Source organism: Sorex fumeus, unplaced genomic scaffold (assembly GCF_029834395.1).
Source record: "Sorex fumeus unplaced genomic scaffold, SorFum_2.1 ptg000070l, whole genome shotgun sequence".
In the NCBI taxonomy this organism is placed as follows: Eukaryota; Metazoa; Chordata; class Mammalia; order Eulipotyphla; family Soricidae; genus Sorex; species Sorex fumeus.
Window position 1 is genome coordinate 13,867,180 of NW_026606127.1, and position 27,708 is coordinate 13,894,887.

General features: G+C 51.8%; 2 protein-coding genes and 1 non-coding gene across 5 annotated transcripts in view; 1 reads left to right on the forward strand and 2 right to left on the reverse strand.

Annotated features, from left to right (window-relative positions):
• Positions 1 to 347: 347 nt before the first annotated feature.
• DKC1 (dyskerin pseudouridine synthase 1) lies at positions 348 to 8,168 on the reverse strand. Its single transcript, XM_056128849.1, has 15 exons — positions 8,050 to 8,168; positions 7,450 to 7,517; positions 7,047 to 7,133; positions 5,632 to 5,723; positions 5,102 to 5,286; positions 4,593 to 4,657; positions 4,319 to 4,445; positions 4,083 to 4,213; positions 3,578 to 3,721; positions 2,954 to 3,074; positions 2,290 to 2,408; positions 1,808 to 1,911; positions 1,502 to 1,580; positions 1,215 to 1,340; positions 348 to 936 (listed from the first exon to the last, which is right to left on the reverse strand). Exons 1-15 carry the CDS (start codon positions 8,063 to 8,065, stop codon positions 871 to 873), a joined length of 1,530 nt encoding a protein of 509 aa, XP_055984824.1. The 5' UTR covers positions 8,066 to 8,168; the 3' UTR covers positions 348 to 870.
• LOC130037184 (small nucleolar RNA SNORA56) lies at positions 1,637 to 1,765 on the reverse strand. Its single transcript, XR_008794474.1, has one exon. It is a non-coding gene; the product is annotated as a small nucleolar RNA SNORA56 (small nucleolar RNA).
• An 11,243-nt stretch (positions 8,169 to 19,411) lies between the features above and the next one.
• The window catches only part of GAB3 (GRB2 associated binding protein 3), a 74,563-nt gene continuing 66,266 nt past the window's right edge, over positions 19,412 to 27,708 (forward strand). For all 3 annotated transcript variants that reach the window (XM_056128846.1, XM_056128848.1, XM_056128847.1), the window contains exon 1: positions 19,412 to 19,483. In XM_056128846.1, coding sequence (XP_055984821.1) covers positions 19,412 to 19,483 — 72 coding nt within the window. The remainder of the gene's footprint in view (positions 19,484 to 27,708) is intronic.

Consider the following 27,708-nt stretch of genomic DNA (forward strand, 5'->3'; position numbering starts at 1 on the left):
TCCGCTCTTGGCTCCTGCTCCTCCACTCTCCTGGGGGCAAGCACCCGCTGAGACCCTGGGGTGCCACAGGGAGGGAGAAAACTCAACCTCCAAGTCTGAGGGTGCCGCTTGTCCTCACGATCTGGGCCACGTGGTGACACTCCCCCCCCGCCCCAAAATGAAGTGCTCTGGATCTAGGCCTCCCATTCCATCTACGGGGGGTGTACTGGATTCCCAGATCCCCAAGGTAAATGTTAAAGGATGAAGCGAACCAAGTATGCACGCCACGTGTAGCATACCAGAGGGTCCCTAGGTTTGGAATGTTCGCCAACCACCAGGAAAACTAGCAGGAATACTTTAAAAAAACTCTTCGTTTATTAGGTCAAAATGACAAGTCTTCTCCCAGTAACTATTTCTTCCTTTAACAGCTGATAAGGGTAAAGGAGACGGGGACTGTGGCTTCTGGGGTGATGCTAGCATCAAGCATCTGCAGAGAGCTAGGTCCAAAGGGCCAAGTTCACCTCAGAACCGTGACTGGAAGTGGGGCTCATGTTCCTCACAGAATGACGAACACTTCCCGCAGCCTAGGAGCATTATCCAGTCCAACTCTGGATCACCGAGGGCTCCGCATCATTTCATTGACCATCTCATTTTTACAAACTTCGTATCAAGACGGGGACGCGGGCAAGGCCGTGTAGACGGTGCCTCCTCCACCCATGCCCTAAAACAGGATGGGGTCGGCTGGCCACAGCAGATCTGACCGGCAAGGTCTCCCGGTGGCTAGAACGTGCCAGAAGGCCCTAGGTCCTATGCCCTCAACCACCTAAGGAACTGTTTTCGGTAAGGCTTTCGTTTCTTCTCCCCGCTGACCCAGCGCTTGGATAGTCCGCGCTACTTGGAAACCACTTCGGTTTTGATTTTCTTCTTCTTCTTCTTCTTCTTTACGCCATCACTGTCCTAAGGGGGTGGGGGAAGAGCAAGCATGCTCAGCGATCTGCACAGCCATGGACACACGTCTAGTCACTTGGGTTGGCAGGATGAGAGAGGATTTGGGGCCCGACATACCCCCGCCCCAAAGTCCCAAGCTTTCTGGGTTTCTCTGGGGGAACTGCATCTGGTTCACACACTGCCCACCTGCCAGCCACACCAGAGTACAGGGCAGCAGTTTCTGGGCTGAGCTGGGGGACCCTCCAGGACTAAGGGAGCCCACGGGCCATGTACATGCCCCTACACACCCCATCTCCCGGCTCATCCACCATCTCCACAGCTTCCTTGGCCTTCTTGTCCTTCTTCTTCTTCTTTTCTTTCTTGACCACTGGTGTAGTTGCTGGGGAGTCATCACTTTCACTCTCGCGCTTCCGCTGAGGTGAACAGACAAAGTGCCAGGCTTCCAGTCAACCCCATTCCTGACTAGGTCAGGGAGACCCACAGCAGTAGGGCCGGGACACCACGGTCAGTCCAGTGCCAGCTGCCGCCTCACCACCCCCAGGCACACAGGCAGGAGGCAAACCAGGTCACTCACCTTCTGGACCTTTCCATCACCAGGAGGCACTGGCGGGGCTGCCACTGCTCCGGGTGCTGCCTCTTTCTTCCCTGAGTCGCTGCAAACAGAGAAGAGGCGGCAGAGCGGTGAGGGCTCACGGAGCCCCCAGTGCAAGCGTGTTTGGCAAGTCCAGAGCCACCAGTAGGCACAAGCTAGGCAGAAGCAGATCTTACCACTTGTTTTCGCAGACTGACTCCCTCTAGAGTCCCCTATGCCAGACTAGAAAGGGATAACCGTCTGCCGGCAAGGCCCGCCGCCCTTGGCCTGCCCTCCCACCAGACTCACCTGTAGTCCACGTAGTCCTGGGTCCATGAGGCAGGGGTGCTGTCCGTGGGCTTGCCGTGCTTATCCAAGAGCCCCTGCTTGATCAGAAGCTTCTTCTGACTCGCCTGGAAGCAAGGTCCCAAGGTAAGAGTGATGTCGGCACACAGGGTTGCGCCTCCAGGGGGCTTGTTCCTCTGTGGAGCCTCCACAACTCAGCCTCTGCAGCACACATCCCAGCGGGGCCACACGGCACAGCCCTGGCAACCACACACAGGCGTGCACACGCGCACACACGCCAGCACGGCCAGGCAGCACAGCCCTGGCAACCACCTACAGGTGCACACCCCCCCCAACACACACACACACACACACACACACACACACACACACACACACACACACAGAGTGAGGCCAGGCAGCACAGCCCTAATAACTACAAATGGGCACAGCTCACATGCACATGTCGGGAATAGAAGCCCACAACACACACCCGGCGCACTGACCTTTGGCCCTAAGCCCCACTTCCGAGGGTAAGTGTCTCTCTCCATGATCACTCGCTTGATCTTGGCCACGACGCCATGGTCACAGGTGGATATCACTGCCGTGGTCATGAGTGCAATGGCTGTAGACGTGGGAAGTTCAGAGAATGGCTATAGAGGCAGGCTGCACCCCCAAAGTGAGGCCCCGACTCATACACAGCAACCCAGCTTTAAATCTGAGGCTGCTTCTGCCAAGAACATGCTTGCGGAGGAACTGCTTTGTTGCAGGGATTAAGCCTCTAAAAGCCCCCAAATTTACCTACCAAGTGAGGGGCGGGGGCACCTGTACAGGGGCTGACCCACACCTGACACCCAACGCAGTGCATGTGCCCCCATGGGACCCTAGCACGGTGGGGAGCAGCACTTAGAAGCCCCAACAACGAAGTCCCCAAAAGACAACTCAGCCAGTTCAGCATTATAGGCACGCGGCACAGCCACACGCCAGCACCTCTTAGCCAATCTCAGCTCCTCAGTCGGGAGCTGGATCCCTAGTCCCAGGCCCCGATTTTCTTGGGGGCAGGAGCCAGAGGAAAGAACCACCTCACAGGACGGCCCACCTCAGGCTCAGGGCTCGGCCGCACAGGGAATGGAATGCACTTTGGGGCTCGGAGTAAGGCCGGAGACTCACCCATGCAGATGGCCTCCCCCTTGGTGGTGATAACCACGATCTCCTGATTGACCTCGATGCCATCCTCATAGCGAAGCACACCAGGAAGCATGATCTTGGCCCCATAGCAGATGGCATTCACCTGCAGAGATGACACCCCATGAGGCCTGCCACCCCCGACGGCACGGAGGGGCACCAGGGCCGTGGGCAAAGGGCCAGAAGGCTGGAGCCACCCACCATTCACGGGCAGACCCCGCACACACAGAACCTCTGGGAAATTCAGGCACCGTGTTTATAGGAGTCTGAGTGAAGTTCACTTAGACAACGGGACAAACCTTTTCTTTATAGACGGGCTGGGCCACACTCAGCAGTACTTTGGGGGAGCATGAGGCGCTAGAATCCAACTGGACTCCAGGCCAGTGCCTGAGGCCCCATATTCTCTCCAGCACCCTGGGACCAATTTTCAAAGGAATGTTTATTATCTTCCTAACTTTCCCAAGCCTCTGGTGACTTAAAATACTGTCAATCACAGCTTCATGTACCACCCTATCACCAGTGTTCCCCCACTGTAGCATGCTCGGCTTTGACGGAAGCAAGTGTTAAAACGCTTCCGCCTTCCATGAGAAACCCGGTGCCCAGTTATACCGCGCTATCCTTCATGACCAGCCGCTTATGCGACGTCAGCAGCTTCTCCAAGGGGAAAATGACTCGCCGCAGGTAGCTCTCGTCCTTGTGGTTGTCATACAGCCATTGCGCATCGAGCACATCATGCATGGTCACCATGTGGTCCTGGAAAGTCACCGATGAGTGTCAGGCAGTGCCCCCTCTCAAACCACCCAGTCCCCGCTCAACTGAGCGGCGCGTTGTCTGCTTGTTTGAACCTGCCAGTCTTGAGTCTCAGACTCACATGCGCCCTCTTCTGGCACCCCACAGTTCATCTGTTTCAATGGGAAATGAAGAGAAATACCTTCTACCTAATCACCTCCTCCAGCCCATGTGTTACCGTCCCTAAGGTAAATTACCAGAACAGGGAAGTCCAAGACTCTGGTTCATGCCTGTAGCAGGCCATGAAGCTGTGTAAGCCCAGCACGGGCAAAAGTGAGTGCTGGGTGCTGGCTCGTTCCCCTCAGCACTGCCCCTGCCCGCCTACCTTTTCATTCATGACTCCGGAGCGGACCCTCCTAAGCTCCTGCATCTGACCACCGACGCCGAGCAACAACCCCAGGTGCACACACAGTGTGCGAATGTAGGTGCCGGCCTCACAGCTCACCCAGAAGATCCCTGAGACAGAGGAACACTACATGTACTTTCCAGTGCAGCCGCGTCCTGGCCAAGAAACCCAGAGCTCCCCGCGAGCCACGCCCACACTGAGTCCCAAAGACCCACCTAATCGCCTCTCCGGGTCGTACTCGAGCATCTTACTCTCGTAGATGGTGCGTACCCGGAGCTGCCTCTTGACTGCGGCTATAAGCGGGGGGCGCTGGAATAAGGCACCTGTCAGAGTCTCCAGAGCCTGAAAGCAAAGCCAACATTCTCAAAGCCTGGCCGCGCATGCAGCATCAAAGGGCCCATCTGCAGAGCAGAAGGCCATGGGAGGGTTCTGACAATGGCCCTAACTCCTTTATGCCCTCCAAGGCAGTCTCCCTGCATCAGCACTTACCCTAGAAAGCTGGCTCCCCCCTTCAATAGCATTGTGCAGCCGGACAATCCCCACATACTCTTTGCCTGAAAAGGGATCAAAGAGTAGTCAGGCACGCCGCTGAGTTTGCTGTTTTCCTCCCACAGCTGCTCCTTCCCATCACGCCCAGCTCGGGCAGCAGGAAAGCAGACCAACGAGTGCACCTCACACCGATTTCATGGGGGTGCGGTGGGCAAGGAATGAAGACACACCCCTCAAATGCACAGGAGACCGAGTAGGGAGTCTGAGGCGCCTAGCACGGGAACTTGGGCAGGACTTGGCACGGCAGTGCTAGCAATAGCAGTCAGCTGTGCGAGCTCCGTGTCTTGCCCCGGCACTCCAAGAGGAGGGTGGCCGGCAATCTGGCAGGGTAGAAGCCACACTGAACCGAGTAGCCCCAACCCGGAATTCCACTCCCCTGCCAGGGAGAAATCACTACAATCAAATGCAAAAGGGAAAGAGAACAGGAAGAGAAAGGACCTTCCACGTACCTGCACTCTGTTGTGACTTCACTAAGCGAGTGGCTCGTTCTATGCACACGATTAAACAGCCAGTCACCTTGGGATCCAGAGTACCACTGTGCCCAGTCTTTTCTACCCGAAGTATCCGTCGAATCCAGGCTACCACCTCATGGGAAGAGGGGTTGGAGGGCTTGTCGAGATTAATGAAACCTGTTCTGGAATGGCGAAGAAATGACTTGCACTGCTCGCTCGCCCACGAACAGAGAAACAATCTGAAGCCCAGGAGTGTTCATAGTGGTGCAGGTTACACATCTAGGACAGTGCTACCGAAATGTTGGAGGGCTGCAGGAGAGGGAAGGTGCTTGACTTGCATGCAACCGAGCTGGTTTTGATCGCTGGCAACACACTGGGCCTCAGAAGCCCCGCCAAGAGTGAGCATGGAGCCAGAGTATACAGCTAGGAAGAAGCCCTGAGCACCACTGGGTACAGCCCTCAACCCAACAGAAACCAGCACAGGTGAAAGGGCTTGAAAGAACCGGGCTCCCCATATGCTTACTTACCTGATGTAGTCCCCAATCTCCCTCTTCAGAGGGTTTGAACCACAGGGAAGCGGGGTATAGTGTGTTGTCCTTATATTTAGCTTATCGAAGTTCTAGAAAACAATCACAACACAGGAGAAATGTCATAGGCCATTAACATGTCAAACATAGCAGTGTCATCAGCATGACACTGTAAGCATCTGGGTCTATAAACTGGACATCCCTTCCTACGCTTCACTGCCACAACATGCTGGAAAAAGGTCCCAGCTTACTAGTCCAAAGTAAGACCAATCACCACCCCTCGAGACTTTCTGGAGTTCCACAGAACCAACTATGCTCACACCGGGCATGTTGTGAGTATGGAACAGTTTAGATTTCTTAGGACAAAAGACAAACACAGGGCTGGAGCGATTGCACAGCAGGTAGGGCGTTTGCCTTACACGCAGCCCGACCTGGGTTTGATTCCCAGCACCCCATAGGGTCCCCTGAGCACCGCCAGGTGTGACCCGAAAAGGAAAGAAAAAAAACAACTGCACAGAAATACAGACAAGTGATGTTCCTTTCTCTGCTCTTGTCTCAGCACCTTCCCACCCCTTCTTTCCCTGGCTCTCTACTTATCTAGAAGTGCAATCTGCAAAAACAGCTAGCTCACTTGATACCGCAGTACTCAGCACAGTAAATCCCTTCCTTGAACTATGTCCACCGGGAGACCTGAATTCCACATCACCAAGACCTTGCTTACCTGGTGCCCGGGAGGCCTAAATCCAAAGCCAGCTTCTCTCTCAGTGGCAGACCCCACTCAACAACGCTGACACCCGCAAGCAAATCTGACACTTAGACTCATCTGCTCTGCTCACTGTGATGTCACACGTGGGTACTCCAGCAACTTTCTCTGCCAAAACCTTTGGTAATCAACCTCCCAGGAAGCCAGTCACTTGTGGACTTTCAAGCTCAACCCAACTAGCAGGATCTCAATCCAATAAATCCGCTAATGATTTCCTGAGAATCTGCTATAGTCCGTAGATAAAACGTTTTCCTGGATCAAACTGCCTCCCGTAGCCCTCAGTTTGCCTTCCTGGGAGAAGTTGTTCTGAGCAAGTAGCCCCGGAGAGCTTAATTGGCTGGCCACAGATCACACTGGGTCTGACCCTAATTAACGAGGCTTCCAAGACCAAGCTCTGGAGCACTGATGCTGTCCTGACCCAAGAGTGAGGCACACAGCTGCACAGCCTGGAAGGCAGTTAAGTTCTGAACTCGAACAAATGTTATTCATCGTGAAACTCAACCCCTATTTCCTGAGGCCTGGGTGAAGCCTGCTTTCTGCTGGGCCACCAGTCACTCCTTTCCACAGCAAGGATGTGCGCCCCAGCACTCATCAACTATGCGCAAAAAGCAAACCGTCCACAAACAGACCTCAACCCTTAAGGCAGACCTACCTTTAGCAACAGAGGCCAGTGAGACGTGTCCAGCTGAGCTACTTTGGATTCGGGCTTGATAAGGAATTCTTCAGCGTGTTGGATTTCCTTCCACGGGAGAAAAACACACTTTATTAGCGGCCCAGTTGACTGGGAACAAGTCCATCAGGACCACGGAATTCTCTTTAGCTAGAAAAGGGGCGCTCTACGAGTCTGTACTAGGCCTCCAAGGGACCAAACTGAACCTGGTTCCCGGGAAGGTGACGGGAACCAGGCGGCGGGCTGGGCCAAAAGCCAATCCCAGCGCGGTGGGGGTCAAGACGTTTCTACCGAAGAACCAGCCATCGCGGCCCGAGCGTCCAGTGGCGGCGACGGGCCCCAAGGACGCAGCTTTTCGGCGCGAGCGCAGCCGATCGCTACTCACAGCAACGTCTTCGTCGGGCACAGACTTCCGCTCCTTTTTCTTCTTGTGCTTCTTCGGCACCACAGAGACTGAAAGAGCAAAGCGCCGCCACTCAGACTTCCCGCGCAAAACCAAGGCGGCCGGGCGGGCGGCGGGCAGAGGCAAGCCATCGCGCCGCACGTGTCGCCTCCATGCCGCCTCACCACGTGGCCGCGGCCGCGCGCAACTTGTCGCACGCGCCGCGGCCCGCCCGAACTTCCAGCCGCGACCGCTCGCCTCACTCCCGCCGCCGCGGCCCCCGGGGCCGTCGGGCCCCCGCGCCCCCTCGGGCCCGCCGCTCCCCCGGCCCCTTCCTGCCGTCGGCGCGGGGCGGGAAGCGGCGCGCGGCGGCCGGGACTCCCGCGGGGCGGGCTCCGGCGTCACGGCCCGCGCCCGGCCCCCTCGCCCACCGGCCCGCAGCGGCGGAGCCCCGGCCGAGGGGCCAGGCCGGCGGGAGGCCGGGCGCCGAGGGGCCGGCCGGGGGCGGCGGGGGCCGCCGCCGACCCGGGCCCGTCGGCCGTGACCGCCCGCGCGGCTCTCCCGCCGGCCGTGGGCGCAGCCCGCCGCGCGGCCGACCCTCACCTTCCGAGTCCGCCATGTTGCCCCGCGCACACCGCGCGCCGCGTGTGCCGAGGCGGAGGAACCGGCCGGACCCGGGGCCGCCGCGCCGTCAGGCCGCGCCGCTAGGACACGCCCCTCGCTGCGCCGCCCGTTGCGTGCGGGGGCGGGCCGGAGCCGGAGGCGCGCGGGCGTCCCCAGCGAGCCCATTGGCTGGCGCCTCCGCGCGCGCCTGCGTCGGGGGACTCGCCCCGCCCGCGCGGCTCGGGCTGAGAGCGCGTGCGCGGTGGGGCCCGCGGGCCGGGGCCTCTGGGCGTGGGCGTGGTGGCCGCCGCTGTCCGCAGCGCTCGCCCCTCTGGGCGGGCCGGGGCGTTGGTCGCCGCTCCTCACCCCGCTGGGCCCGGGTGCTCCTCGGCCGGCCCCTCCTGAAAATCTGAGCCACTGGGCGGGGTACAGGAACGTACACAGGCGGCCGGATGCCGTTTGTGGTTCCCAGGCGGCGAGAGGCGCTGGCCAATAGCAATAGAGTGCGGGCCGTGGGGGCGGGGGCGGTAAAAAGGAAAACGGTGACGCTGACTCCGATAGCACACTCGGTAGCTCACCAGATTCAAAATATCCTTTCAACGCACACGCCACGGGGGACGCGATGTGCGGCTTGCATTTGGTGTGCCGTCTTTCCTCCCGTTTCACTCACGTTCCCTGGATAAAGATGAAATCGCCGCGCAGCCGTGTCACGTGCTCAATAGCCGCAGGTCGCTGCTGGCTGCGCTTCAGGACGCCCAGGAAGTAACGGCACCACAGCCTAGTCCTCTACTCCGGTGTTCACACTCCTAAACCGGACACCTTTTTCGGAAGGGGCATCACTTCCGGTGGTGCTGGAGGAACGATGCAACACTGGGGGGTTGAACCCAGGTTCTATATGTCAAACCCACATATTTTACATGCATTCCACCTTTTTGAGCCACATAGGGGACCCGACAAGCAAGACGTAGATTTTTGGTTTCTTTCTGTGCGGGGACGACATCTGACTGGATTCAGGGATCACTCACTGCCACACTGCTGAGGAAACTTGTGAGGGACCGAAATTGGGTCGCCAAGTGCAGAACAATCTATTTCTCTATTTAGTCCCAATCCCAACTGACACTTGTTTCACTTTTTGCTTTCACCTGTGGTCCTCATGGCGTGCTCCTCCAGGATTTCTCCTGGTACTGCACAGGGGAGGCCTGTCATCCATCTGCCAGGGATTGAAATGGAATTGTCTGCGTGGGAGACAAGCACTTTACTTAATCCGTATTATCTCAAGGCTTTTGGATTTTTTTTGCAGCCACACCCAGTGGCGCTTAGGGATTACTCCTGGCTCTGATCTTAGGGATTACTCCTGGCTCTGATTTTAGGGATTACTCCTGATGGGGCTTGGAGGATAGTATGAGGTGCCTGGGGTCGCACCGAACCTGGGTCAGCCGCATGCAAGGTGGGCGCCATACCCGATGTACCGTAACTCTGGGTTTTAGATTTTCTTTCTTTCCTGTTTTTTTTTTCCCCACACACACTTGGCTGTGCCCAGGGTTTAGTTCTGGCTTTGTGCTCCTGGTGGTGCTGAAGAGCTGCATTGGAAGTGCAAGGCAACAAGCGTATTACTTCTGTACTTCTCTCCAGCACTGTCACGGCTTTTGGGTTTTCTTTTCCTTCTTGTCTCTCTTTTATTTTTGGTAGGCTGGGCGTGGGGTGGGGGATTACACCCTGCAGTGCCCAGGGCTTACTCCTGACTGGGCTGGGGGACCCTGTGTAGTGCCCGGCATTGAACCCAGATTGGCCAGGTGCAAAGCAAGCACCTTAGCCTCTGTACCTGAGATTTCTTATACTAGCCCCTGGTTATAGGTCCCTAGTTGTGTGGCTTTTTGGGGCGATTGTAAGTGGGATCTTTTGCTGTTGCTGCTGACAAAAGGGGAAACTTCAAAATGCTTTGCTCCCGCTGCTTTTCATTCTGCCATGAAATGATCACACATTTTTCAGTTCTGATTTCATATCTCTTAAAGGATAGTACAGCAGATAGGGCACATGCCTCCCACATGGCCAATGAGGGTTAGATCACCTGCCCCCACCCATATGTTCCCCGGAGCCCTGCCAGGAGTGATCCCTGAGCCCAGAGTCAGGAATAAGCCCTGAGCACAGCGGGTGTGGGCTCAAAACAAACAAAAGAGGATGATAGTCACCCTGATGAATAGTCACCCAAGTTCTCTGGAGGACACACAAATCATCCATTCTTCTCTTGCATTATCTGATGCTTCTTAGGTCCCTATTTAGCTGAACCATTAGCTTTCACCTTTCTCCAGAGGCTCTCTGCGAACAGTTGTTGGCCAGTGCCTCCTGCAGGTCCCATTGATTCTTGTTCTACTGTTTCCAACTGTGTCTTCCCCAAAAAGTAGCTGCAAAGAGCCATGTCCATCTTCTGCCCAAATCCCTTCGTGGCTTCCATTGTCCACGGTGATGATTTCTGCCCAAAGATGCTCCCTCAACAGCCCCCTGTCAATTCAACTATATTTGAAAGGTGCCTTTGTAGATGTACTTCAAGATGTGAAACTAAGATCATCTAGACTGACCCAGGCGGGCCCCAGATCAAGGTGTCCAGCAGGAGGCGGAAAGTGGAATGATTCCAGCCTCCAGAGCTGCTCTGCGCCAGCTGGTGTGGGACTGTGCTGCTGGCAGCCCTGGAACTTGAGCTGCCTCCTCACTGAGCAAGTGGGCATTAGTTCCTGGTGGTATTCCAGGATGTGTGACAGGAAGGTGGTACCCCAGATCTTTCCACCTGGGCCTTTCAGCCATGATTGCTTCCTGCTTTGGATCAGGAAAAAGACAGGGATTCCATTGATCCTTTCAAAATCTGGGCCATTCTCGGGTCCAGGGAGATGGCACAGCAGATAGTACTCTTGCCTTGCACCCTGCTAAGCCGAATTTAATCACTGGTACCACATATGGTCCTTGAACCCGCAGAAACTGATCCTTGAAAACAGAGCCAGGAGTAAACTCTGAGCACCGCTGAGTGTGGCCCCAAACACAAGCAAATTTGGCTCCATTCTAATAGGAATGTGATGGTGTCTCATCACGGTTTTAATATGCGTTGGTTGCAATGATGGGTACTGCTACTGAATCTGTTTCCATATCCTTGGTTGATGTCTGTATGTCTTCTTTAGTAAAATGTTTCCTCATAGTATTATTTATTTTTATTTTTTCTTTCTTTAGAGCCACACCCAGCAGTGCTGAGCTTACTCCTGACTTACTCCTGACTCTGCTCAGGAATCACTCCTGATGGGCTTGGGGGACCTATGGGGTGCTGTAGACCGAACGCAGGCCGGCTGCATTCAAGGCAAGCACCCTGCCTGCTGCACTATCTCTCCAACCCTGTTATTATTTTTGTGGTCAACATCCAGCAGGGCTACTCTCGGCGCATTGCTTTTGGGGTCAATCCCATTGGTGTCCGGCTTTTACATGCAGGGCATGGCCACTAGCTCTTTGTGGTATCTCTTCAGTCCTTCTTCATCTCTTTAGAATGTTTTCTATTTTTGGTGGGGGCTGGGAGAGAGGTTGGGCCACATCTGACTGCGCTCAGGGCTTATTCCTGGTTCTTCATTCAGGGATTACTTCTGGTGGTGCTCAAGGGATCGCCTAGGGCGCTGGGAATTGAACCCTGATCAGTTATGTGCAAGGGAAGCACCTTACCCATTGTACTAGCTCTCTGGCCACTCTTTTGTCTGTTTCAAACGAGTTATCAGTGTTTTGTTTGATTATGAAGTTTTGAGAGTTTCTTTAGTCCTGATATGAATCCTTTTCACATCTGTTGAAACCCGGGTCCTAATAGGAGCAGAGTTACCTAACACTGACAAATGTGGTTGGGCACAAGTTAGAAACTCTCTCTCACCAGCTCTATTTTGCAGGAGCAGCTTTGCTGACTCAGCAAATGTTCCAAGTGTTGGGGAGAAAACAAGCCCTACTCCTCCAGAACAGCCCTCACCCGGCCTTTGTTCCTGCTGGCTGCTCTCTGAAAAAGCTCCCCCAGAGCGGTGTAACCAATGACTGTTACAAGTCAGGTTTCAGGAAGGAATGCCCAGAAAAACTTAAAGGTTTGGGAGGCTAGATGCCTCAAGGGCTCCATTCTATATCTCTGGAGACTCAGCTCCTGTTTTCAAGAAACAAATTTCCAGGGCCTCTGGTGGTACAGCAGGTAGTGCGTTTGCCTTGCATGGGATTCAATCCTGGATTCAATCCTCAGGTCCCCTAGGGTCCTTCAACCGCCATCAGAAGTAATTCCTGAGTGCATAGCAACCAAAAAATGAATAAAAAGAAAAAACACAAGTTTCCTTCCTCTCCTCCTCTCAGTACAAGTATTATTCTAGTTAACACAGCCCTGTGGTCCGCCGGGCTGCACTGAACGCTGACATGGCAGTGTGGAGCTTTCAGTACTCAGCTGCAGCAGGATTCAAACTTTGTCCCAGTCTTTCGTATTCCTCTTTATTTCTGCAGTGTCAGGGATTGACATATAAATGTGTTCCTGGTTCCTTTTATGCTTTTTACCATGGAGGGGTTTTTGCTAATCAATTAATTTTTTTATCAAGTCAAAAGTTTCCATTCTGATGGGTTTCATTTATTGCTTTTGTCTTTTTATGGATTGTACCTTTGGCACCCTGTCATAACTCCGCACTAGGGACCAAAGCAATAGTGCAGCAGGTGAGGTACTTGCCTTGCATGTGGGCGACCCGGGTTCAATCCTTAGCATCCCATGTGGTCCCCTGAGCACCGCCAGGAATGATTCCTGAGTGCAGAGCCAGGACTAACCCCCTCAACGTCACCAGGTGTCCCCCCACAAAGAACTCTTCACTAGGTCACAGGGCTCAAATATCTTCTGCTACATTATCTTCCAAAGGTTTTTCAGTTTATATAAAAATAGGTTCCACTTGGAGCTCATTTTTGTGGAAGGTTGCACTCAAAGTCTTAACATTGCAGAGGAGACGGTGTGTACGTGGGTATACAGTTCTCTAGAATTCTGTGTTGAAAGGATTCTTCTCGACTACCTCTAGTGGGCTGCTTTTGTTCATATGTGAAAAGCAAGTTAGATGAATGTATGCTGGTTTATCACTGTACCCATACAATCCCTAATAGTGGAGAGACATTTGCATGTTGATCCTATGACCTGCAACTTGTAAACCTCACTTATGAGAAGTTTGTTCCTATAGATTATATGTGATTTCATGTGAACACAGCTATACCATCTTCACGTTGAGACCATTTGTTCGCCTTTCTTATTACTTTTATCTTTAAATTATTATTATTTTGGGGGGCTTGAGGATGACATCTGGTGGTGCTCGGGGTTTACTTCTAAAGCTGGTATGGCTCAGTAGACCATATGGGGTCAGCCATGTACAAGGCCAATACCCTACCCACTGTAATATCACTCTGGCCCCCATTAGTCCTATTTTTAAAATTAATATGTCACTGTAACTGTGTAACATTTACATCTGGTTGTAGAGCAACATGATTAAAAAATTATTTCTTGTGATGAGCACTTTTAAGGTCTACTCTCTTAGCAGTTGTTTGTTAAAATAAATGTCTTGCTATGTTGTTGTGTGGACAGCCAGTGGACCATATGGGGTCAGCCATGTACAAGGCTCTACAGACCACAGGTGGCAGGGATGGAACCAAGGGTTTTGCCTGTGCTTCACCACTTGAGCCCCATCTCCAGTGTTCTCAGAGACTTTCAGATAAACAGTATTCTTGTGCTCACCAGGTGGTTCAAGTTCTGTTTCTTTGTTTTGGGGCCAGTCAAAAAACCATCTCTGCACTTGGACCATTACTGGCAGGCTTGGTGGACCATATGGGGTGCCAGGGATCTAACCCAGGTCGGTTGTATACAAGGCAAGAGCCCTTCCCACTACTGTCACTCTGGCTCCCACCAGCTGCTTAGTAGACTATAGACCAAACATGATTGCCACTCAATGCTTCTTTTGCAAACCACAGCACCCAAAAGGAGAGAGAGAACAGAAGTGAATGCCCTGCCACAGAGGCAGGGTGGGATGGGGGGGTTGGTGGGGGGGGGGGTGGGAAGGATACTGGGATCATTGGTGGTGGAAATGGGCACTGGTGGAGGTATGGATACTGGATCATTGTATAACTAAAACCCAAGCACAAAAATTTGTAAGTCTACAATTCTACCTCATGGTGTTTCACTAATAAAAATTTAAAAATAAATAAATAAATTGTAAGTGGTTGGGTTCCAGAAAAAAAACTGGTACTGGAACCTTTGTTTGTATCTTGGACTGTGCCTTTGATCCCCTCCACCCATTTGGCACCTCTGCCCTCGGAATGTTGAGTATCTTCTCCAGACATGACTTTTGTGTTGCTTTGGGTTTTGGTCTGTGGCACTAGCTGTGGCAGAGTCCTGTTGTGGTCTGCAGTGATAGAATGGCTGGACATTAGGGGGTAGCACTGCTGTGGCGTGCACAGGGAACACCAGGGCCTCACGCAGGGTGGTGGTGGAGGGCATGGGGTGCCTGGAATCAAACTCAGAGCAGAGTATAGGGCTTAAGGCACTGGCCTTGCACGCAGCCCGGCCTTATTCATTCCTCAGCACCTCCAGGAGTCACCCTTGAGCACAGAGCCTGGAGTAAGCCCTGAGTACTGTATGATTGTGACTCCTCCTACCCCCAAAACAAAAAGCCAAATCGGGGTCTTGTGCAGGCTAGGCATGTACTCCACCAAGCAGTCCTGTTTTTTCTTTTTTTTTTTTGTTTTTGGGTCACACCTAGCGATGCACAGGGGTTCCTCCTGGCTCATGCACTTAGAAATTACCCCTGGTGGTGCTCAGGGGACCATATGGGATGCTGGGAATCGAACCTGGGTTGGCCACGTGCAAGGCAAACGCCCTCCCCACTGTGCTATCTCTCCAGCCCCAGTCCTGTCTTTTCTTACCTTCTTCATATGGTGGATTATACTGACCGATTTTCCATCATTGAGTAGCATCTCAAACCTCTGGGCTACACCTCACTCTGGTCATGGTATCTGATTCCATTTTCTACCTGTTTGTGGGACACACCCAGCAGTGCTCAGCTTACTGTTGTCTCTGTGCTCAGGGGTCACTTCTAGCTGGATTTGGGGGACCCAGTGTGGTGCTAGGACTTGAAGCTGGGTCTACTGTTCCACCTCTCCAGGCACCATGATGGCTGATTGTTTTGGAGTTCTGTGAATTGTGTTTGGTAGTATTTGACCAGGTAGATGCTGATTATCCCTGTGGGCTGTGTTTCCGCCATGTTTCCCATTTGTACTGTCCTTTGCACAGTTATTCTCATCCACAGAGTAACATGTCTGACTTGGACTGGCAGCAACAATTTCACGCTGCTCTCCCCTTCCCTTCCTTTTGTCATTGTTCCAGTGATGACTTGAACATGGCGTGCCAGAAATCACATACCTGGTTGTGGTGCCTTGGAGTCCCAGTGACAGTGCAGCCTTGTCCTTTAAAGCACAGATTTTGCTGGACCCCCAATTCCAGACAACTTTAAGGATCACAGTAATGGCACTGATATCTGATTTTTTGGGGTGATGATGGGCGTTTGGGTCACACCCGGAAGTGTTTATGGCTTATTCCTGGTTCTGTGCTTAGAGATCACTCTTGTTGGGGCCAGGGAATTGACTGCTAATTGAACCCCCGGTTAGCTGTGTGCAGAGCAATCTCCTTCCCGTCTAAACTCTCACTCTGGCCCCATGATGTCCAGTTCTTAGTAAGACAGGAAGAAGACTGTCGCTGATAACAATAAACTCAGAGTTTATGTTACAGATGGAAGTTAGATCACTTTCACTCTTAGAATAGCGCCTTATAGATGTCCATATAGGAAAGCGGCATTCTCTGTTTGAACTTGAATTTGGCCCATAGCGCCACAGGCCTCGAAACCATGGGTTTCAGAGATTATTAGTGTAAGAGGTGAGTGGTGGTGGTGGACAGAGAAAGGCACTGCTCTGTCCTCATAGCTGGCCTTGCACACACACGTCTTACTCTGTCCTCTCTGCCCCGATCTAGAAACTGGAGAGACGTGTTCTTGTCCAGTGCTCTCTCCCATTTGCAGAGAGTAAGTTAGGTGCCTGAATAGTTGGCCTGTCCTAATATAATTGAAATAGAAACTCTTCCTACTGGATACGTATTTTCACAAAGATTTCAGCACTTGAAATAAACAGTAAGTATGTAGTAAGTGGGGAAGCCACAAGGAGAACGCAGATGGTGAAGGACCCTTGTTAATGAAATGATCTATCCCAGGCTGGAGCACCAAGCAGCTAGGAAGGGCTTTGAAAGGAAAATGAAAGCTGCCTTCTGCAGTGGTGTCTCTTGAAATTTCACGAGAACCAGAGCAGAAGGGGTCTCCGTGCATCTGCAAAGGAGATCAGCATGTCCTGAGCACATTCTCAAATCTTCCTGCTTGGCCTGGACGTGCAGTGGGGGTATTGTCCCAGTCTCCAGGCCGTGACACAGATAGATAGAAGTAGCAATTCCCGATAATGTGCCTGGCTGCCAGTGAGTGGGAACAAATGCTCCATTCCCTTTGCATCAGCAGGACTGTGGGAAGCACCTTGCTTTCCTCTGGTAGGGGAAGATCACAGTTTTGCGTGCCTCGCCTTGCAGCCCTCCTCTGGCCCTCGGCCGCCTCTCGGGCAAGTGGAATTTGGTAGTCCTGATCCCCACACTCCACAGACTCGGGGGGCTCAGTGAGAGTGTGAGCTTTCTGGTGTTTCTTGTTCGAAGTGCTGGGTGTGGAACCCAGGGCTCAGCCATAGAAGGTCTGTGCTTTCGAAGGACTCGTGCTGGCCAGGGGGCAGGAAGACAGCCCTGGAACCTCAAGAGACAGACGTCAGGGACAGGTTTAGATGGCTTGGGCCAGTGCCGAGGGTCTCTGAGAAGTCCATGAGTCATTATATCTGTAGGCGCCACTGCCCCAGAGCGAGACCGTGTGGGCGACGCAAATTGAATCATGCCACACAAGAATCTGCCAGGCTGTGTGTTGTCAGGGTCCCAGCCAAGGGCAGGCTCTGTAGCGTTCGGCCACACAGACGTGACATGCCTTGCTTGAGCAGTGGGCACTCGAGGCAGCTGTGTGGAGCTACTGCGGCTCCAAAGTATTTTGTGGGGCCTAGAGAGGAGCACGTCCTCTGTGGGGGAGCTCTCGCCATGCTGCAGGAGGAGCAGATTTTCCTTTTGCTCCTTACCTTCTGGCTGCGGTGGTCTGAATGCCTGTGGGGCACCCAGGACCTGTGCCAAGTCAGCTGCTACTGGAGGGTGCCTCAGTGCCTCAGCCCCTGTAAGGGGGGCTTGATCTGACGAGGCCCTATGAGCACCTTTGCACCCATTCCTAGCGAACCCTCCAGCCCCTGGTGCAATCTAAGATGCCAGCACGTAGGAGTGGCTAGAGGCGGAAGCTCTGTCTGAGGGCAAGAGACCTGGCACAGGCCATTGTGCCTGCCAGTGTCCCATTGCCAGGGGCACATGCCCAAGAGCACTGAGGTCATGTGAGCCACCTGTCTTCTGTCATTCCTTAATAATTCAGAGCTTTCTTGCTGTCTCCACCCCCCCCTTTTTGGCTCTACCTCCTGCCATGGGGGGTGTCTAGTTCAGTCACGCCCCCTGTTGCTCCCCTAGGGTTGCAGCCTGAGCGAGCCTTTGAACGTGCTAAGAGAAGTGTTTCTTCTGCCACTAAACAACTGGCACACCACGGGCTCCCTGCTCAATGTGGCTGGCAGTGCTCGCCGAGTGGCAGCATAGTAGCTGCCATACACGGAGTAGAGCTGGGGCCTGTGACATGACACACTTGCTCTGAACAAGGGGTGGCACCCCCGGTGGCTGGGAGCCATACAGGGATGCAGTCTGGGGCCTGGGAGAAAGGAGGACAAGGTGGTGTGTGTGTGTCTGTGCGGGACCTTGAAACCTTGCCCGCAGTCTCTTCCTGTTTTCTCTCATTTGGTCCCTTCCGTTGCTCCTTTCTAAAGCATAGGGACCTCACCCTGCACTGCTGGAGCTGGAAGTCAGGGCCTCCTAATATTAGGCCCAAGCTCTAGCCCTTGAGCTGCCTACCCCAGCCCACCCCATTTTAGTTGTTTCTGTCGTGGGCACACACATCTGCTGTGATTCTGGCCACCATGCTTGGAATCACGCTTGTTGGCCTCTGCCCTGGGTCAGAAATGTCTGACTCTGGAGTGGCAGGCAGCCCCTCTGGCCAGCAGCCCCCACCTATGGGTTCTCCCGGAGGTACTTGAGAAGAGGTGAGCGGGACTGTTGGCCGGGGAGAGCACAGGCACTACAGAAGAAACGACGCAGAGAACAAACGTGTATCTTGTAACATGATGGCGGCTGAACCCCGGACTGGAAGCATAGTGCACCCACTACCTCCTCCTCCTCCTCCTGCTCCTCCTTCTCCTCTTCCTCCTCCTCCTAAGCAAAGGCGGGGCAGTCACAGTCTCTATCCAAACCTGGATTTTTGGCTCATCACAGGGATGCGGTGATAGGACTGTGGCTGCCCACAGTCCATGACCATGGACAGAGCGGGGCTTTGCTGCCCATGTCTGAACTCTGTCCTACTCCTCATGGAAGCGGTCTGGCTTGTGAGCACAGGACCCTACTCGAGAAGAGCCCATCCCTTCCCGGACAGGCTGCACAACAACGGAGGGGACAGGCAGCTGTCACTCACGGCACCCGCATTAGCGTCGCAGGCGCCCCGTCGATTGGCCAAGTGTGTTCCGGGTGGCGGGTGGCACTGGCTAGAGTGGGCTCTCAGGACAGGCGCCCTGCTTATTTCCTCCTTCTGTGACACGCATCCTGTTTCTCTTGGAGTCGCCTGCACCAGCGAGATAATAGGATGATTGGGGGGGGGGGGGGTGCCCGGCCAGAGACAACGTGTGTGTCGGGGAGGGGGGCAGCGGGGCCCGGCACCCCAACTTCGCAGCCGCCAGCAGCCCTGGGCCGCGGTGCCCGAGGGCGCGAGTGGCGGCGTCGGCGGCGCCCGAGCAACGCCGTGCACGTGCGCGAGCCACAGCGGCGACCGCGGGGCGGGGCGGAGCCTGGGGGGCGCTCGCGGGTTCCGACGCCACAGGTGCGGCTCGAGCTGCTCGGCGGGGCGCGGCCCGGGCTCTGGCGCTCTGCCGCTCCCTCCCGCCGCAGCTCGGCACGCTCGCTCGCTCGCTCGCTCGAAGGGGCGGCCGCGGGCGGCGCGGCGGGCTCCGGACCGGGGGCGGTGGCTGGAGGCGGGGGTCGCGGGGCGGCGCTGGGCGGGCGGCGCTGGACCCGCCCCACAGGCATCCCCGGCCGACTTCCTCCCGCGGCGGGCGGCCGGCCGAGCAGCTGGAGGAAGCGGCGGCCACGATGAGCGCGGGCGACGCCGTGTGCACGGGCTGGCTCGTCAAGTCGCCCCCCGAGCGGAAGCTGCAGCGCTACGTGAGTGCGCGGGGCGCGGGGCGCGGGGCGCGGGGCGCGGGCGCACGTCGGGGCCGGGCGCCGGCGGGGCGGGAGCCTTCTGCGCGGGAGCCCGTCTCGGGGACCCGCGGGCGGTGTCGGTCCGCCGTGCGCAGCGGGACGCCGCGTGCCCGTCCCGCTCGTCCGCTCGCCTTCGGCGGCCTGGCCGTCGTGCCCTCCGCAGGCTGCAGAGACACCCGGTTTGGCGCTTGGCGGCCCTCGGTCCTCCCGAATGCCGCGGCCCCCTCGGAGCGCCTGCGGTGGGAGCGAACTTGGCCGTGATCGTGCCGGCCGGGGCCAGCACCCCGCGGCTAGCGTGCACCCGGCTCGAGACCCCGGATGCACCGAGTGGCCCCCGTGCGGTTCGTCGCGCACGTGCGGGCGGGGGGCGACCGCGGGAAGGCCGATGTCCCGTGGACGCCTGCACGCGGCGGCCGGGAAACCGCTTGTGAATGGCCACAGTTGCTGGGACCCTTGCTGCAGGGCCCCCGGCCAGCGCAGCGTCTCTCGGGAGTCCTTGGGAGATCTTGGCGGGGCTTATGCCTCTGTAGAGGACTGACCGGTCGCTGCGTGTGAACGTGGGGGCTCTCTGAACGGGACCTTGCCCGCTTCATGCCCAGCGCCGGCTCCAAAAGCGGCGGTGGTTGCCCGGACGCCCACGGCACGCACTAGACCGCGGGCGGGGTTCTGGAAGTGGGACGCTCCCCGGCCCGCTCTACCGCCTGTGGGCCCACTCGAGGACTGTGTCCCTCTGGCGACCTGGGCACCTTTGACGAGTGGCACTCATTTTCCAGGGGCAGATGATTCGGAAACGTGGGGAAGCTCAAAGGCTCAGGTGGGCGGGAGGCCGTGCAGTCCCGAGGCGTGGGCACGGGGACGCGTGTGAGTGCGTCTCCCGGTGGGGAAACCGTGAGCGTGCAGGGCGTCACGGAGCGCCAGCGTTCCGCGGGGCTGCCGTGCAGGCGTGGGCTCTGCAAGGCTTCTGGCGTGCAGGAAGGAGGCTGGGGACGAGAGCCCCGACAGCTGCTCTGACCGACACATCGCTTCCGAACCTCAGCCCCGACTGGGAGCTTTTTCCCGCGACGGCCTTGGCGGATCAGTGCTCCCCTCTCGCGGGGCGGCCCCTCACGGGTCCCCGCAAAGGCAAGTGCGCGCCCTCCGCTCTCCCGGAGCTGCGCGACCCTCGTGGCCGCTAGATGGCGAGCGCGTGTCAGCTGGGCGAGGGCGTGGGCAGCGCCCGGTTGCCAGCCAACGTGAACGCAGACCCGGTCTGCAGTAGCCGCCGTCCTCTCCCATCCATTGAACGCCCACTCCGAAGCTGGCGCGGGGCCCGGGCTGGACAGACAGAGCAGACACAAGTGACCGCTGGGCTCGAGGAGCCCAGAGTCGCACATTCAGAATACAGCAGTAGCACAGCGAGCCGGCGACGCCAACGGGACCAGAGCGTTGCTCTCGGCGCTGCCCGCCCGTTGCTGTTCGTTCCGAACGAAAGCGAGCGTGCTTTGAGGCACAGCTTTCAGACCGAGGCGATCTTGTGCCTCATCCTCCTCACACCCTGAAGCAACCAACCAGGAGTGCTTTTTAAATTCACTGCTCTTTTATATACTTGACCCCTTTGTGTCGTTTTTTCCCCTCTGTGTGCCACAAATAATTTAAGATTGCGTTCTTGTAAACCTTCGAGCAATATACGAATAAGTTAGATTAAATCGAAGGAACTCTTTCACTTTCTCCTCTTCTTCCTGGGCCCCCCTCCATCCTCCCCCCCTCCCTAGGGATAACAACTGTTAGCAGTTTGGTGAGTATCATGCTAGAACTATTTCTACAAAATATATAATTTTCTTTTTTGCACAATGAGATCATACTATACAAATTGTCCTGCGATTTTGTTTTTTCAGCGATAATCCTGGATGTTTTCCCCAGTTAATATGGATGGCTTTGCATCAATCTTTTAAAACCATAACCTAATGATTTGATGTAACTGAATTATTTCTCTGTTGATGAACATTTGCCTTTTTAAAAATTTTCCCAATTTTAAATAATGCCCCAATAACAAAGATGATAAAATTCCAGAAAAGTATCAGGTACTTTTTTTATCTCTTGGTGGATATATTATTTGCAAATATTTTCTGCTAGTCTCTGATTTGTCTCTTCATTCTGTTTACACTATCTCCTGTAGAACAAATATTTAACAGTTTGATTAAGTCTAATCTTTCTGTTTCTGTTTTTGGCCCATACCCAAGCGCCGCTCAAGGTTTACTCCTGCTGGCTCTGCTCTCAGGTATCACTCCTGGTAGGCTCAGGGGACCATCTGGGGTGCTGGGATCAAACCCTGCTCGATCTTATGCAGGGCAAGTGCCCTACCCACTGCACTCTCTCCAGGCCTGAATAAGTCTAATTTTGAGGGTCAAACCTAAGAACTCTTCACCTAGCCCTACATCCTATTTTCTCTATTTTTTCGTAAAAGTTTTGGAACTTTATATTTTATCTTTGATATATGTCATTGATATATTGATACAAATATAAACTTAACTCAAGTTGATCATTGTATCATATCAACAATCAATTTGAGCTAAATTTTGCAAAATGTGTGAGGGCTTGGGGGTTTATTTTTGAACAACATTGAGCAGTGCTCAGCGGTTACTCCCAGCTTAGTGATTTGGGGTCCTCTTAGCGGTGTTCCGGTGGGTAATGTGATGCCAGTGATTGAACTAAACTTCCTGCTTGCAAAGCATGCTCTTATCCTTTTGAACTAGGTCGCTGGCCCAAAAGTATAACTTTTTAAAAATCTTAAACTTTATTTTATTTTTTTCCAAAACTACTTTTTGTTTAATCACTGTGAAATTGCAAAGTTCTTCATGATTAGGTTTTCAGGCATAAAATGTTTCAAAACCTGCCCTTCACCAGTGTCCACTTCCCTCCACCAGTCCCACCGCCCACATTGTCTCCCACCCACCACCAGCCTGCTTCCGTGAGACTATCTCTATTTTAGAAGCTTTTGCGCTGTGGTTTATAATACTGTTGCTAATCACGTTTTATACAGAACACTACCACCTTTTAGCACAAAGACGTAAGTTTGAAAGTTATGTTTCGTTTACTTGCAAACTGATATCAGTTGTCCCCAGTATCATTTATTGGAAGGACCGTCTTTACTAAATTATGTTGCAACTTCAAATGATTGATTGTACTTCTGTAGGCCTATTTCTGCATTCTCTAGCCTATTACATATAATCTTTCATCTTTATGCTGATGCCTTACTTTTTTTAATGGCAATAGCCTTATAATAATTTTGAAAGGAAAGGCCGGTAGTTTTAGCCTTTGATAAAAATGTTTTTCAGATTTGTTTCGGGAATTCTACAACTTTCACCTCTTTATATCAGTTGTAAACATAGTTTCTATTAATTTTGCATGTTGACCTTTTATGCTGCGACCTTACCTATTAGTTCTAGTAGCCTTATTTGTAGTCAGATGCCTAAGCACCATCAGCATTGCAGAAAAAATAATCTTTTCCCTTTTTGGTAGCCTTGGGCCCATGTGGGAATCATTCAGTCCGTCACTGTTAATGTAGGTCAACCAGAGACTTTATAGGCGCCTTTTGTCTAGTCAAGGAAGTTCCCTTTATTGCTAGTTCGCTCGAACTTTGTGTTTGGGACATACCCAGCGGTGGTCAAGGCCTACTCTTGGCTCTGTGTTCAAGAACTCCTGGTGGGCTTCGGAGGACCATATGGGGTGCTGGGGATTGAATCAGGGTTGGCTGCATGCAAGGCAACTGCCCTGCTTTCTGTACTAAAACTCCGCTCCTACTCAGACTTTTTATCATGGATTACATATTGTTAAATACATGCCTTGCATACCTAAAGAGATTATGCTTTTAATTTTGTTGTCTGTTATTAAGGTGAATTATTCTGATGCTAGGGTTTTTTGCATGATCTAGTATTGAATTTCTGTGGTAAAAATCACTTGATTCTGAGAAATTATCCTTTTTATATGTTGTTGGATTTGATTTTGTGATATTTTGCAGAGCATATTTGTATCTCTGTTCATGAGGAATAATGGTCTGTAGTTTTCCATTATTATACTCTCATTATCTGATTTTTCTTTCAGTGTAATATTGTTCTCATGGAATGAATTGGAAACTATTCCCTCCTCTTCTATTTTCTGAATGATGTCATGTACATATGGTGTTTCTTGGCCTTAAATATTTGGTAAAATTTCACCATTCAATCATTTGAACCTGATCTTTTTATTTGGGGACTATTTATTAACTACAAATTTCATTTCTCTAAAAGCCATGGGATTATTTATATTATCTTTGTGTTTGTGTGTGTTTTGTTTTGTTTTTTTGGGTCACACCTGGCAATGCACAGGGGTTACTCCTGGCTCTGTACTCGGGAATTACTCCTGGTGGTGCTCAGGAGACCATATGGGATGCTGGGAATCGAACCTAGGTCGGCTGCGTGCAAGGCAAATGCCCTACCCGCTGTGCTATGGCTCCAGCCCCTTATATTTTCTTAAATGAGCTTTGGTAGGTTGGATTTTTCAAGGATCTTCATTTCATGTCCCTTAAATTCATAGCCATAAAGTTGCTCATTGTATTCCCATACTATGCTTTTAATGCCTGTAGAAATTTATGGTCATGTCTCCTTTTTTATGTATTTTATTCTTTTTCTGTTTTCAATCTTACTGACTTGTCCTTGTTACTGTATCTTTTACACTGATTGCTTTGGCTTAGTTTTTTTCTAATTTTCTTTTTTCCCTTCAGTTTCTATGTTTTTTCTCCTTCTTTCGGTGGGACATACCTGGCAGTGCTCAGGAGCTATTCCCAGCTCTGTCTTCAGGAGTTGCTCAGAGCAGTGCTCAAGGGACCATGTATTCCTGGGGATTAAACTCAGGTCTTCTGCATGCAAAACATTTACTTAGACACTAGAGCTCTCTCTCTCCCTCTCTCTCCTTCTCTCTCTTCTCTTTATTTAGTTTCTTAAGTCATAAACAAAAATGGCTACTTTTAATCTTTGCTGTTTCTTTTTCTCTGTTTTTGTTTTGGTGGGGTTAATTCTGGGACTCAACACATGCCAGGCAAGTGCTTTTCTGTTGGGCCACATATCTCTGGCCCCTTATTTTTAAATATGAACGTTGAATGCAGTCAGGTTTCCTCTAAGAATTGCTTTAGGTACAGCCCTCAACATTTGATCTGTTTTTTAAATTGATTTTCTTATTCCATATTCCAAATTCCAGTAGGCGGGGGTCACACCCACCACCTGGCCCCCTGGCGCTGAGTAATCCCATCAACGGCCAAGACTCAGAGACTATAAAATTCAGCTCCTGGAACCGCGCGGCCGCAAATGCGGCCGCGCAACATCTTATCAAAACATCTTTTGTGACATCTTATTATCTCATTCCTACTTTGGACAAACTTGCAGGCTATCGAATGTAGCCTGCCCACAGGGCAGAGTCTGGCAAACTCCCCGGGGCGTACCCAATATGCCAAATACCAGTAACAATGATGGGTCTCATTCTCCTAAGGAGCCTTGAATATAATCTCAGGGCTAGGATGAAAGAGACGTTACTGGGGCCTGCTCGAGGCAATCGACGAATAACTGGATGATGAAAAATGAAATGAAAAATTCCATATTATTATTATTATTAGTAGTAGTAGTAGTAGCCATTAACAAATCTTACAATTTGTTGTGAGACGTTACTGGTGTCCGCTTGAGCAAATCGATGAACAATGAGAGGACAGTGAAGTGCAGTGCTACAGTAGTAGCAGTAGTAATTGCTTTAGGTACAGCCCTCAACATTTGATCTGTTTTAAAGTTGATTTTCTTATTTTATATTATTATTAGTAGTAGTAGTACTAGTAGTAGTAGCAGCGGCAGCAGCAGGCATCGAACCTTAGGTCTCACCCATGCAGGGCATGTGCTATACTGCTGAGTCACATCTCAGCTCTCCAAATATTTCTTAGCCCTAAGGAGATAATACAGAAGTTTATGTGCTTGCCTTGCATGCTGCCAACCCCACTTTGATTCTCAGTACTGTGTGGGCCCCTGAACACTGCCGGGAGTGATCGCTGAGCTCAGAGCTAGGTATTGGCCCACTGCATGCCAACTGGAAAAATAAAACCAGTCCCCCCCACCAATATTCTTTAATGCTTCCCTGAGATTCCTTCTTCAATGCAAGGATTGTTTAGAATTTTTTAAAATTTCCAATTGCTGGGGATATCTTCCTGTTAAATTCCATTTAACAGTCTGAAAACAAATTCTTCATGACTCATGAATTCTGTTCTTTAGAGTTTTAATATTTATATTACATCCCCCAGTATAGTTTTATTTGGTGAAATTACACATGTACTTGAAAAATATTTGATTCTTATCCTGTTGGGTGGAGTACTCCAAAATGCTATTTCGGTCAGGTTGTTGATAGTGTTCTGCTTTATTTTACTAGGAGACAGGAGAGTGAAATTTTCCATTTGTAATTATGGATTTGTGCATTTCTCCTTCCAGTTTTATTGGATTTTTGTTTTATGCATTTTGGTGTGCTGTTGTTAGTTGAACACATTTAGAATTATATTTTCTTGGAGAATGACCCCCCTTTTGTTATTTAATATTTCTATCTCTAATGCTATTACACATTATTTATTTGTTCATTTGGTTTTTAGACCATACCTGTTAATGCTCAGGGGTTACTCCTGGCTCTCCACTAAGGAATCACTCCTGGTGGTGCTCAGGAGACCATATGGGGTGTCAGGGATCGAACCCAGGTTGTCCACGTGCAAGGCAAGCGTCTTACCCACTGTACAATCTCTCCAGTCCTCTATTTCATTTTTATGAATCTTACCTTTTTTATCAATATTATTATCACAGATCCCTTTTGACAAGTGTTTATATGATATATATATATATATATATATATATTGTTTCAAACCTGTTTGTGTGTGCCAATCTGAGTTTCTCATTTATGGCATATAGTTGGTTCTTGTCTCAAGCAATCCCAGCACTGTTTTAGTTGGTGTTTATTTTAGCCATATAAAGTGTATTAAAAGATTTGTGTCATAATCTGCCATTTTGATAGAGGCTTGTTTTATCTATTCTTTGTTTCTTTTGTCCTCTATTCTGCCTTTTTGTAGGTTCAGATGGAGCCTTTTAATTTTGGGTGCTGGAGTTGAGTCCCAGGGTCTCATATATGCGCAACATGTGCTCTACATTTAAGCTCTCTCACTGGTCCTAATAGTTTTTTAATATTCCATATTATCCCCACTACTAAGTTATTGCTCATAACTTTAATAGTGTTTGGTAGTTGCCTTGGAGTGTAAAATAGAACCCTTTAGTTACTGGGAACATTCCATCAAACCATCTCATCCCCCGTCACTAGTAGTGTGAGGACATTGGAGTGTATTGCCAGTATCTTCTGGTTTTGTACTGTTGTCATCATGTCTACCACATGTGCTGCATATGATCCTACTCAGTCTAGAGGCACATGCCCCAGCGTTACTAATGTCGCTTTAGATTCATTATCTTTTCAAGCAAGCAAAGAGGCAAGATACCAAGTATATGTCCCTTTGCTCTGCTTCTAGCACTCTTCACTTATTTCTGTAGGTTCAAGTTTATTTTTGATGTCATATTCATAAAAGAAAAGCTTCTTTGAATATTTTATGTGATTTATATCAGCTGCCAATAAGTTCTCTTGGTTCCATTAGTCTGAGAATGTTTATTCTGCATGATTTTTGAAAAACGTTTTCACTGAGCCCACTCCAATGTGGAATTAAGTGAAAACTTAATTTTTTTGACTGACCTCCCCAAAAGCTCCTTCAGGAAATAGAGTGAAAATAAATGGGGAAAGATGTCACACCTCGGATGTCCATGGCATTTTTGTTGTTTTTCTTGTTGTTGGGCCACACCCAGCAGTATTCAGGTCTTACTCCTGACTCTGTGATTACCCCAGAATCACCCCTGGTGTTGCTCAGGGGACCGTATGGGATGTCTGGGATCAAACCAAGGTTGGCCACATGCAAGGCAAGTGCCCTCCCCGCCTTACTATCTGCCTGGCCCTCAGTCCACAGTATCATCTGCCTGCGTCCCTATACCTTTGCATTTTCCTTTAGTTGGAAAGACAAGGAGAATATGCTATCAGAACCTTGTTAAATGTAGCCACCATTGACTCTAAGCCTTAGAAGTAAACTTCAAGTGTCATAGCTGGCACCAGATCCGGAGTCT